This window comes from Physeter macrocephalus, chromosome 8 (assembly GCF_002837175.3).
Source record: "Physeter macrocephalus isolate SW-GA chromosome 8, ASM283717v5, whole genome shotgun sequence".
In the NCBI taxonomy this organism is placed as follows: Eukaryota; Metazoa; Chordata; class Mammalia; order Artiodactyla; family Physeteridae; genus Physeter; species Physeter macrocephalus.
In genome coordinates this window covers 19,990,207-20,001,903 of record NC_041221.1, presented here as the reverse complement: position 1 = coordinate 20,001,903, position 11,697 = coordinate 19,990,207, and the positions used below count along the sequence as shown (strand labels likewise).

The window sequence follows — 11,697 nt, the reverse complement described above, 5'->3', positions numbered from 1 at the left end:
TTAACCCCAAATTTGGACTGTTGATTTACTGGGGTGACTGTGTAGGGTTCTCTCTACCGACAGATCACAGGCCTTTGAGCACCTGGCCGTGACCTTCTTCACCAGCTCCTCCCAGCAAGGCCCTGGCACAGAGCACAGGCCCAGGAGACAGAGGTAGAAAGAGGGAACACACCAACAAAAAGCATCCAAAGGGCAAGGCAGGGTTGTTTACAAATCTGTTTGTTATAATTACTTAAAAAACAGGAGGAAGAAGTAACAACATACTTGTCACATGTGATTTTTAAAGGGTAGCAACTGTAGCCGAACAAAGGCATCCAATACCGAGGGCCAAGCAGCACTTATTTGGTATGTGCTCTCCCTCAGAGCACCTGGGAGGGCGCTCAAACCCGGTTCCATACGGGTGATCCACCACGCCTCCGTCCAGGAGGGAGGTCCGTCCGGCGGGCCGCTCTCCTGTCTTTGGCTGGCGCCGACTGTTTGCTTCGTCTTTGGTTGGAGCAGAAGTAAAGCCAAGTGTCACTCTTTACTGATCAGGACAATCGTGTGCATGGCTTACTTTTATTTTTTATTATAAAAAACACAGACAAGAGTTTTAAGAAATGATGAATATAAGACAAATCAGGACCACAGTGAGTTATTAAACCCATTTTCTATGTACAAATACTAAAATTCCGAAAGTGGAATATCATCAAATGTGAGACACATTATAGGCTGTCCATATATACACGGCACATGCAGAGACCTGCCCGCACTCGGCTGCGTCTGTATGTACACGGCGAGGTACAAACCCCCGCGGTGACCTCTATCCTCAGCTCTCCTTTTCCTGATACATAGTTAAATATTTGCAAGGAACTTTAGAGATCTGAAGAAATGCATTAAAGGAAGTTCTAAAGGCTCTCCCTGTTTATTTACTCTGGTCAGCTGCACTTTATACCTTGAGAGGAACTCTGTAGCCCATTTCCAGCTAAGACAGGGGAAGAGTCTTCGAGGAGTACTGTTTTAGTCTCCTCATCTTTTCCTAGTCCGTCCTTTGGGCGCAAAGTCCAAAATTGGCTCAGGAACCAAATCAATGTTTTTACATTAAATTCATTACAAAATGCCACTCAATTTTTAAAAGCGACTAAAAGGACACTTTCTGCAGCAAAAAAGGGCTAAGTTCAAGTTTTTGTAAATTTGACCAAGACACAACAAATTACAATCCATGTCATGTGATCACAGCAGCCATAAGTGAAATGTGTGCGGTTTAGGGAAAGCAGCCACTGGGCTTCCTTCTCCGCCCCCAGCACTTGTATCTCCCTGACGTCTCCCTCTGGAACCTTGGTTTGCGCCCTGGAAGCTGACTGATCGATCTCCACTCGAGCAACGGGAAGGCACTTCTCCAGGCACAGCACGGGGCAGTCAGCCACGCTCCTCCGCACACAGAGCGCTGACCTCCTCTAGGGAGCTGAGCACTGCAGAAGGGACGCGGTGAGAGGTCTCTGTGCGCCAGGCTTCCAGGATCTTGGAGATCTCCGCTGGGTTGCTGGGACTCAAGTCACACAGAGCGTACACGGCTGCCAGCTGGATACCCCAGGGTATGTCTGCAAAGAATTTCCACATCAGTCATCACACAAGAAAATCTTCATTATGCAAAATGTTAATGCTGTTGATCTAATAAAATACTATTCAAAAAATACTTTCTTCCAGCAATGAAAAGTAAATATTAAAAAAAAAGAAACCACAATGAAAAAGTTCCTTTAAATCCCTTCTGCAAAGGGAAAACAAAAACAAAAACAAAGCAAAACGCCGCACAGCTCTCTACAGGTTCCTGGCGCTGCCTGTACCCAGAGCATGGCGAGCCGGAGTAGGGGCACAGGGCCTGAAGCGCCCGCCCTCTCATGATCAGTGCTAAGCTTTCCAAAGTGGTCCTGGAGGGTTCACACCCTCATGTTTAAGTTTTAGTAAAATGTGGATCCCAAAGCATTTGTCAAATAAATGACTCCCTTATACCCCCTGGAAGTGTTTATAAGTGGACTTTGGAAATGAAAAACATGATGAAATGAGAGCAAGTGCCAAACTAATTTTTAGTATGTAGTATAGCATATACTATACTCTTACACACTAGATTATAGGATATGACTATTGATCATGGCATTTAATTGTAGACTATAGCTAGGTTAGAGATTACGGTGTATTACAGTTCTCATTAATTATAAGTTTATTTAGGAGTTATTTAATTCAAATTTGATTTAGTTCAATTTTAGTTAAATTCACTTCAATCATTTAGTTAAAAAATTCAGGAGTTATTTCATTAAAACTTATTATTAACTATATACTGTTAGTGATGCAATGCCCAATAGGGCAAACTACTACTATTTAAAAATAAATATCACAAAACCCACACATTCAAATGTTAATGCTGTAGATGTAGATAGTACCACAGCAGCTTTAAAATTACATTCCCCGGGCTTCCCTGGTGGTGCAGTGGTTAACAATCCGGCTGCTGATGCGGGGGACACGGATTCGATCCCTGGTCCGGGAAGATCCCACATGCTGCAGAGCCACTAAGCCCGTGAGCCACAACTACTGAGCCTGTGCTCTAGAGCCCGGGAGCCACAACTACTGAGCCCCTGAGACACAGCTACTGAAGCCGCGCACCTAGAGCCCGTGCTCCGCAACAAGAGAAGCCACCGCAATGAGAAGCCCGCGCACCGCAACAAAGAGTAGCCCCCGCTCGCCGCAACTAGAGAAAGCCTGAGTGCAGCGATGAAGACCCAACGCAGCCAAAAATAAAACATAAATATATATTTTTTTAAATTTAAAAAATATGTTCCCCTTATCTACATGGTAATTAGAGAAGCATAGAGAAGGGCACATAGTAAAGACTTAAAAAAAGTCAAACAGTAAGGGTTTTACACAGGGATTTAAAAATAATTATAAGAGCGTGGGCACTGTGTAGGCTCTGGACTCGGGCAGCCTGGCTGTGACCTGGTGGAGCTAACCAGCACCAGGCCTCCAGCAAAGTATGCTTCTCGCAGGGCGTTAGCTTCCTATGCATACAACGAAGTCAACGTTCAAGCCCTGGAGGGCCATCCCCAGAGGGCCACCTTGGGGGCCCCGTGCTGCGCTGTGGGACAGGGCCTAACCCAGAGCAAGCCCAGCGCAAGGCCCTCTCGCTCCTCCCAGCAGGAGGGCCACGCCGTTGCTAGGAAATGCCCGCCTGGCATCTGTGGTGAGACAACCCATCGGCCACTCCCTGGCTACTCTCTGATGACAACACACAGTCTAGACAGTAAGAGTACATTTTCAGGGCCGTTACCTCAGCAGCTATTCTAAAATCAAAGAAGACCAAGAAGTTCTCATTAGATCAACCTGCCACACCTCACCCTGAAAGCGGAAGACAAGCTACACGTTAAGATCATCTCGGATGTAAATTTCAGATGTCACCATGTGCTTCCGATGGAAACTGTACAACTGCATTACTCCTTTTTTTAAATTTTTTTTTTATTGGAGTAAAATCGCTTTACAATGTTGTGTTAGTTTCTGCTGTACAATGAAGTGAGTCAGCTATATGTATACGTGTATCCCCTTCCTCCTGGACCTCCCTCCCAGCCCCTCATTACACCCATCTAGGTCATCACAGAGCACCAAGCTGAGCTTCCTGTGCTTTATAGCATGTTCCGACTAGCTATTTTATACATGGTAGTATATATATGTCATTTCTAATCTCCCAATTTGTCCCACCCTCTCCTTCCCCCCATGTCCACATGTCCTTTCTCTATGTCTGTGTCTCTATTCCTGCCCTGCAAATAGGTTCATCTGTACCATTTTTCTGGATTCGCATAAATGCATTAATATACATTTGTTTTTCTCCTTCTGATTTACTTCACTCTGTATGACAGACTCTAGGTCCACCTACATCTCTACAAACAACCCACATTCGTTCATTTTTATGGCTAATATTCCACTGTATACATATACATGTACCACATCTTCTTTATCCATTCGTCTGTCGTTGGACATTTACACTGTTCCATGTCCTGACTACTGTAAATAGTGCTGCAATGAACACTGGGGTGCATGTGTCTTTTTGAATTATGGTTTTCTCTGGGTATATGCCCAGTAGTGGGATTGCTGGGTCTTATGTTAGTTCTATTTTTAGTTTTTTAAGGAACCTCCATATTGTTTCTCCACAGTGGCTGTATCAATTTGCATTCCCACCAACAGTGCAAGAGTGTTCCCTTCTCTCCACACCCTCTCCAGCATTTACTGTTTGTAGATTTTTTGTTGATGTCCAGTCTACTCTGATCAGTGTGAGGTGATACCTCATTGTAGTTTTGATTTGCATTTCTCTAATAATTAGTGATGTTGAGCACCCTTTCATGTGCCCCTTGGTCATCTGTACGTCCTCCTTGGAGAGATGTCTATTTAGGTCTTCTGCCCCGTTTTTTGATTGGGTTGTTTGTTTTTTTGATATTGAGCTGCATGAGCTGTTTGTATATTTTGGAGATTAATCCTTTGTCTTTTGCTTCATTTGCAAATATTTTCTCCCATTCTGAGGGTTGTCTGTTTGTCTTGTTTATGGTTTCCTTTGCTGTGCAAAAGCTTTTAAGTTTCATTAGGTCCCATTTGTTTATTTTTGTTTTTATTTTCATTACTCCAGGAGGTGGGTCAAAAAAGATCTTGCTGTGGTTTATGTTTATGTCAAAGAGTGTTTTTCCTATATTTTCCTCTAACAGTTTTATAGCGTCCGGTCTTACATTTAGAACAAAAAATTTTACAATTTGTATGGAAACACAAAAGACGGTGAACAGCCAAAGCAATCTTGAGGAAAAAATGGAGCTGGAGGAATCAGGTTCCCCGACTTCAGACTATGCAACAAAGCTACAGTAATCAAGACAGTATGGTACTGGCACAAAAACAGAAATATAGATCAATGGCACAGGACAGAAAGCCCAGAGATAAATCCACACACATATGGTCACCTAATTTCTGAAAAAAAGATGCATTACTCCTTGATTGCATAACATTCAAATAAAAACGAGACTCATCGCTTCAAAGGGTTACTTTTGAGTTTTAATCTCTTCCCACAAAGGAATAAGAATATAAAATTACATGCTCTGAGGTATATAAATGAAAAGGAAACCACTACTATGAAGACCGGCTCACAAAAAGCCTCCAGTTTCCAAGTTCTCTGGGGAGGCTAAGTACTCAGTGATACCCAGGCCACACTGGGGTCGCTGCTTCACACATGTGACCGCACTTGGTCATCACGACACAACTTCAGCCGGGCCTCTGCAGGCAGCTGAGGTTGAGTCACTGGTCGGAGGGCACAGGGCAGCATGAAGATAGTACCGACAGTTTCTGAGACAGAACGCCAGCACCAGGACGATAAGAGTTTCCTCTTCCTTAGGGATGCGCCGCCCAACAGGGCGAGTGGCTACCACTGAAACAACAGGAAACCCACACACGTTCAAATGCCAGTGCTGAGAACGCAGGCAGAGTGTGGCTTCATGATCAAACTCCTCACCCCCAAGCACTGAGAGATGCACAGAGCATGGCACGTAGTAAGAACTCAAAACAGATTTAATAAGAGGAATGCAAATGATTTAAAAATAATTATAATAAACAAAAGTTTTACCTTCATCCTGGGCATGCTGTATAAACATACCAATAACTGCACTAATATTTTTCACAGCTGATGGAAACCCTTCCTTCAAACCCAACTGGCCTAAACGACCTAGGGAAAAAAAAAAAAAAAAAGAACAAATGTAAACAATCTGTGGTTAAATGTTAACTTTTCATAAGAATTTAAAACTTACGTTTTCTTTCGTTTAACATGTACATTAAGCTTCAGGATCCTGAACTGAAGTTAGATGGGTACCTATTCGTAAATGAAAACAAATTAAACAGTAAAGCATCAGGACTCAATACAGCACCATCCGTCCCGGGGTGGGGGGCTGTTTTGACTGAATGATTCATCATCTCTTCTGTTACTCACACATACAGATGATACACAGATACACAATGTGTTGCTTTCCCAGTTATCATATAATAAATGGAGTTTAGCAGAATGAATGGTTTTAGCAGGCTCAGTGTGAAATGACCAACTTCTATGGGTTAACGAACTAAATATAAGACACAGTTTGCTGTTACAATGTAGTTGTCTAACACAACCTCCGTTCTCACGTAGAGCAGCAGCTCCCAAGTGTGCTCTACTAAACCCCCGGGGTCCTCAAGGTCAAAACTTCGCTTTGCCAACGACACCAAGAAGTGATGTGCTTTCCTTCCAGTGCTGAGATGTGGCCTGACAGTGCAAAGGCAGTGGCGATCAAACTAGTGGACCCTCAGCACCAGTCAGGGCAGTGACATGGGGGTCACTCTCCATGGCCAGGCAGGAGCTCACAGTTGGAAAAGCTAACTCACTCAGAATGTCCTTCATGAAACGGGAACAATGATTCTTATGAAATTTAGACCCCTAAGCACATGGCTCTGCGAGCTTCCGCGGATGGGACAGGAAGGGCATGTGAAGCACACCCCTGGCACCTCGGCACCCCGACTCTCTCCAGGAAAAGCACCTGTGCAGATGCTTCAGCTGGGAGGGGAACTGGGTGCTTTCTCCACCCACTTTTCACTGAAAGAACCACTGACAAACTATGGCTATTTAGACCGAGACAGACATTTTCTCAAAAATGAGTAAAGTGAACCTGTCACTGCAAGGAAATTTATCATTGTTGTCAATGATAAAATTTGAGCTCTTAAGCAAAATTAGAATTTTGGAAAAACTTCCATCACCTACCCTAAGTTTGACAGCTTCAAATACTTCAGATTTCTCTGATGAGATCAGTGATGATATTAATGTCTGTTTTCTTGATATTGTTGACATTTGGAAGATCTGTATAAATCAGTATTTTCCAAGTGAGCAGGACATGTTACAAAATCATGAATGGGCAAAAGATCCCTTCAACAAGTCAGGTGGACCAAGGGACTCTGGTGCAACAGAGAAGCAAAGTTCACTGATGAGGTTTCAGATTTCACACTGCAACTAGCCTTTAAGAAATCATCACTTGTTGAGTTCCACTGCAGTGTCAAAGAAGAATATCCACAATTACTTGAATGGGCTATTAAAATACTCCTTTAATCAACTACACATCTGTATGAGGCTGGACATTCTCCAAATGCTTCAACCAAAACAACATACAACCAGAGACTGAATGCAGAGCAGCTATGGGAAACCAGCTCTTCTATGAATCTAGACAGTGAAGAGGTTTGCAGCAAGATAATGTTCCATTCTGCTCACTCTTATTTTTGTTTGTTTTGGAAATAGTTATTTTTCATTTAAAATATCATTTATATTAACATTAGTTTATTACTATTAATTTTAAGTGAATAGTAAACATGTTTTTAAACTCCTAGTTTTAATTTCTAGTACAATAATTGACACAGAAAACCTGGAGTGACAAAACCTCTTTGGGGGTCTCACTAGGGGACTAAACAGGACAAGACCCCTCGCCTAGTCCCCACCCATCCGGACCCTCCTTGATTCCAACGGTCCTGTGGAAACCAGCTTGCTTCAAAGCGGAAGCCTCTGCGCCTCCCTCACGGCCAGGCCTCATGTCCTTTTGCCCCTGCTGTTACACAGGAGGAGGATTCTGGGACATACCTTGGATGCCATCTTACCCAAGTCCTCTTCCTGTGCTCTTATGACAACACTATCCTGCATGCTCACTGTTCTGTGTCCATGTTCTCTCTCAATAGTACAAACAGCCCACAGGCTTAGATGTGACCCAGTCCCATCAGCCTCATCTCTGTGTTGAATATGGAGAAACTGAGGCACAGGACACTAAAGGGACTTTATTACTTTGTATCCCCTATAGGAACTAGCTTAGCGCTAGTTACACGCACCCTGAATGCTGTGATAGACAGCAGACATTCAGTGAATTCCTACTGATCAATGACTCCCCGGTTAATTCCTAATCCAGGATGCAACTGTAAACATATGGATAATCCCTTAAGAAGTCTTTCACAGGTTGAAAAGTAATGTACTTCAGAGATCAGAAATTTCAAGGTACTGAGCACTCTTAGATATCTCCTTGCAATTAGATCAAAGTGCTAATAACCGCATGTCACCAGACCTGTCCTCTGAGACAATCTATCGGGAGCATTCAACGCATGACTATTAGCAGAAAAAGGGACAGTGTGCGTGCCTAGCACAGCTATGAGATCATTTGGCCATGGGATATGCATGTGTTTCCAGATAATACATGACTGCATTATAATGGCTCCCTTTCTTTTAATTAAAAATGCTTAATGAAGTGGGTTTTATAAAGCTTTATTTAAGTTAACGGAGCAAATCAGAGATAAAAGAAGAGGAAATCATGAGTCTGAGGTATATGGTTTGGGGGAAAAGGCTTACATATATGATGACTTGACAACGATGATGGACAAATTTGCTAAATAGACGGGAAGAAAAGTCCCTCTACAGAAGGAAGGTGAGTGAGTCCAGGGCAGTTCAGCCAACATATTAAAATTCAAGTAAGAAATGTGGAGTCCATCTCAGTGTCAAAGACAACACACTCCCCACTCGCGGAAGCCTGAGGAGGAGAGCTTGCTGGCCTTAGGGAAGGTGAGACCCAGTCTACAGGGCAGGGATCAGAGCAGGATGGTTACCCAGGGTTTTCAGTCCAGATTTCAGATGCAGGTATGTTAAGGAAAGGATGAGTTAAGACAATTGCAAAGAAAAGCTGAAAGACAAGGTGAGACACTGGACAGAAATCAACCAAGTACTGGCTATTGCAGCCTGACGTGCAAACACCTGACGTGAGAAACAGCGTTACCCTAGCTTCTAGGCTCTGCTAAGGCCAGGTGGGCCATTTCGGAATTTAAAGCTCTGTCGGGGGCAGAATGGGGTATTCCACAGCCTCGTGCCCTGCTGCATCTAGCGGCAGGCAGACTTCCGTCCTCACCCAGGGGCCTCGGACAGGGGCTCACCGCCTCCCTATCTCCTGCCCCCCCCAAAGAGGCCCCGACTCCGCCAGGACACGAGCAGCCTGGAGCAGGCTCTCCCACTCCTCCACGTCCCCAGGGGTCCAGAGCGACCCAAATGTTCCACAAAACGCTCTCTAATCCATTATTGTTAAGGTAGGTTAGAGAAACCCCATTTAATAATCACATGTAACCATTTCATTTGCTAACAGTGGTGTTCATACCCCAATCCAACATTTGATAACACTGAACCATTCTGCCAGATAGCCTGTTTTTATTTCCCATGGGGCAAAAATCCAATTAGGATTTACAAATCTGGAGTTAAGACTACAGACAATTCCTTTATTTTATGAATGCCCACTGTGTGACTTCATTTATTATTAAGAAATCACAGCCAACCAAGTTAATTATTTGCCAAATTCTTTAGTAAATGTCAGCTTCAGAAACTGCAAGAAGCTTCTCCAGCAGAGTTTCTTCTTAGAAACGGTTCAAACTCCAACTCAGGCGGGTGTGCGGGGAGGAAAGCACACCCCCACCCCTAAAGCCGCCTCTCAGGATTCCGTCCTGCTTCCACCCTCCCCCTCAGCCCACCCCTGCTCGCCGGGACCCCAGCCCCTGCTTTGCTGAGCGGCGGGGGGGGGCCTTCAGAGCGGACAGACTCCCAGCAAAGCTCAGCCCCAGTTCTCCGGGAACAGCCCAGTGGCTCCTCTCGCCCTGCCCACACCAGGCTTTTCACTCACACGAGCTCGACCTGGCCTGGTCCACCCGCGGACCTCAGCAGAGTTTGCCAGTCCTGAGTCTGCTCTCATTTTTGACATTACACTTCCCTTCTAATTAGCCATCCTCTCAACTAAATTTATTTACTTATATAATTTTATTATGCAGTATTGTTCATTATCTATTAATTATACATTATTCCTACGACACACATCAATGTATTATATCACTCCTAATTATGTAAATATACACATATTACTCTAAATAATATATATTATCCAATGTTATAAATTATTTTCTCAAAAGCTATATTTTAAAGATTTAAAGAATAAATTAGTCTGAGTTTGACTAAAACTACCAGTCAGGTTTTCTCCCTTCAATTATACATCCTTGTTTTTAGATAAACTATGACCATATTCTTCTTAATTCACAAATGAGTTACTTTTTAAGGTATATATTCGAAAGTATTTCTATAACCTTGTGCGGGTTTGTCTGGAGCCTGAGAATTTGTAATTTTAAAAAAGCTTTTCAGGCAGTCTGGACAATCAAGCACAGCTGATAAAAGCTAACTGAGGAGGAAAATGACATGTGAGGCCGACCCTCCATCACAGGTGCTCCCCAGAGCAGGATGGGGTCAGCCACCAGAAACACATCCTCCCACTCTCACTTCCCATCCTGTTAACAGTCAATAAGTACACAAAAAAACAACCACTGCAATGATAACGGCAAAAATCACACCATATTTTATAAGTGTGACTTCCAAAGTATATTCTTCAGCAAATTCCGCAGATTCTTCATCTAGGTCAACATGTAAGCATTTATAGACCTAACACCTTTCCTAATTTCTTAAATTCTCAAAAAGCTTTCTCAATTTGCAATGAATTAGTTCAAAGTATGAACACATTCTTTCTTGAATCCATAAGAGAAGCTGCTACCAAAACCAGAATTTCCAGACACACACATGCCACCAGCTGACGGCTGAAAACAAGGTCACTGGCCCCTCTGTGTCCTTGCTGCTCCCACCTGGGACAGACAATGGTCCTCAGGGCACTGGACCTGAGGCATTCAGCGAAGTCCCCCATTGAGCAGTTTAGTCATCTCCACTTCCACACTTTCATGCTTTCATGTTCTGTATCTTAACTCCAAGTGTATGTGAGGTTATTTCCAGCGAAAACTGTTAGATGTCCACCTTGAAACCAGGTTTTTGTCAAGACCCAGTTTATATATTTATTTACTACAATGTTCCTATGTTTGCATGTAAAATGTGCACAGTGCAGGAATGCAGATACAGTAACAAAATTAGTCACGGATATTGTATTTCTTACTGTGGTCTATTTATAAGACTGACTTACGTGCTTTAAAAATTCTCAAACCTATTTCAAATGGTTTTATCTTGGAGTTTTCATTAATTAAACGCCAAAGATACTTAAAAGTCATGATAACTATCTCCAAGGATCTAAAGGGCCCTGACACAGAAATAGGCTGAACCTTGTTTTGTCAGCCTCCAAGCAATCAATACATGGCAGATCGAGGAGTCACTTCAAAGTAAAGAGAGCCTTCTAATAATGAGCAGACCTCATCACTGATAATGATGCCTGGACTGGATAGCAGTTTGTCAGAGATGGGGCAAAAAAAGAAAAAATAAGTAAAAATGAAGATTTGTGGGTGAAAGGGAGGGGCAGAACTAAATGGCCGCTGAGGTCCTCTTTAGATGTGAGATTAAAAAGAATCTACATTTCATTTCACTTAAAATATTTTTAAACAATGATTTTAATTTCTGTTTATTCAGCTTATGATTTACAGAAACAAAATAAAACTAGTTTCCAATTATAGAAGTACACTGTTATCCTTATTGAGCAAGTATGGAAAAAAAAAACTGGGGTGCAAGCAGGGATTAAGTATCTACTTATTTTATAAATCAAATCAACTGTAATTTATAGCAATTTATGTATCCTGGAGTGTATATGCAAGTGTGTGCATGTGTGTATATTAAAATTAATATCTGAGAATCAAGAG

General features: G+C 42.8%; 1 protein-coding gene across 4 annotated transcripts in view; it reads right to left on the bottom strand.

Moving 5' to 3' along the window:
* Positions 1–251: 251 nt before the first annotated feature.
* The window catches only part of ICE1 (interactor of little elongation complex ELL subunit 1), a 60,795-nt gene continuing 49,349 nt past the window's right edge, over positions 252–11,697 (bottom strand). For 2 of the 4 annotated variants that reach the window (XM_007125196.4, XM_007125198.3), the window contains 2 exons: positions 5,621–5,719; positions 252–1,580 (listed from right to left, as the gene is read on the bottom strand). In XM_007125196.4, coding sequence (XP_007125258.2) covers positions 1,399–1,580; positions 5,621–5,719 — 281 coding nt within the window. In that variant the 3' untranslated portion in view covers positions 252–1,398. Of the gene's footprint in view, positions 1,581–4,286; positions 5,426–5,620; positions 5,720–5,803; positions 7,788–11,697 lie in introns of those variants that run through there. The other 2 variants (XM_007125197.4, XM_055086504.1) reach the window with 2 other exon arrangements.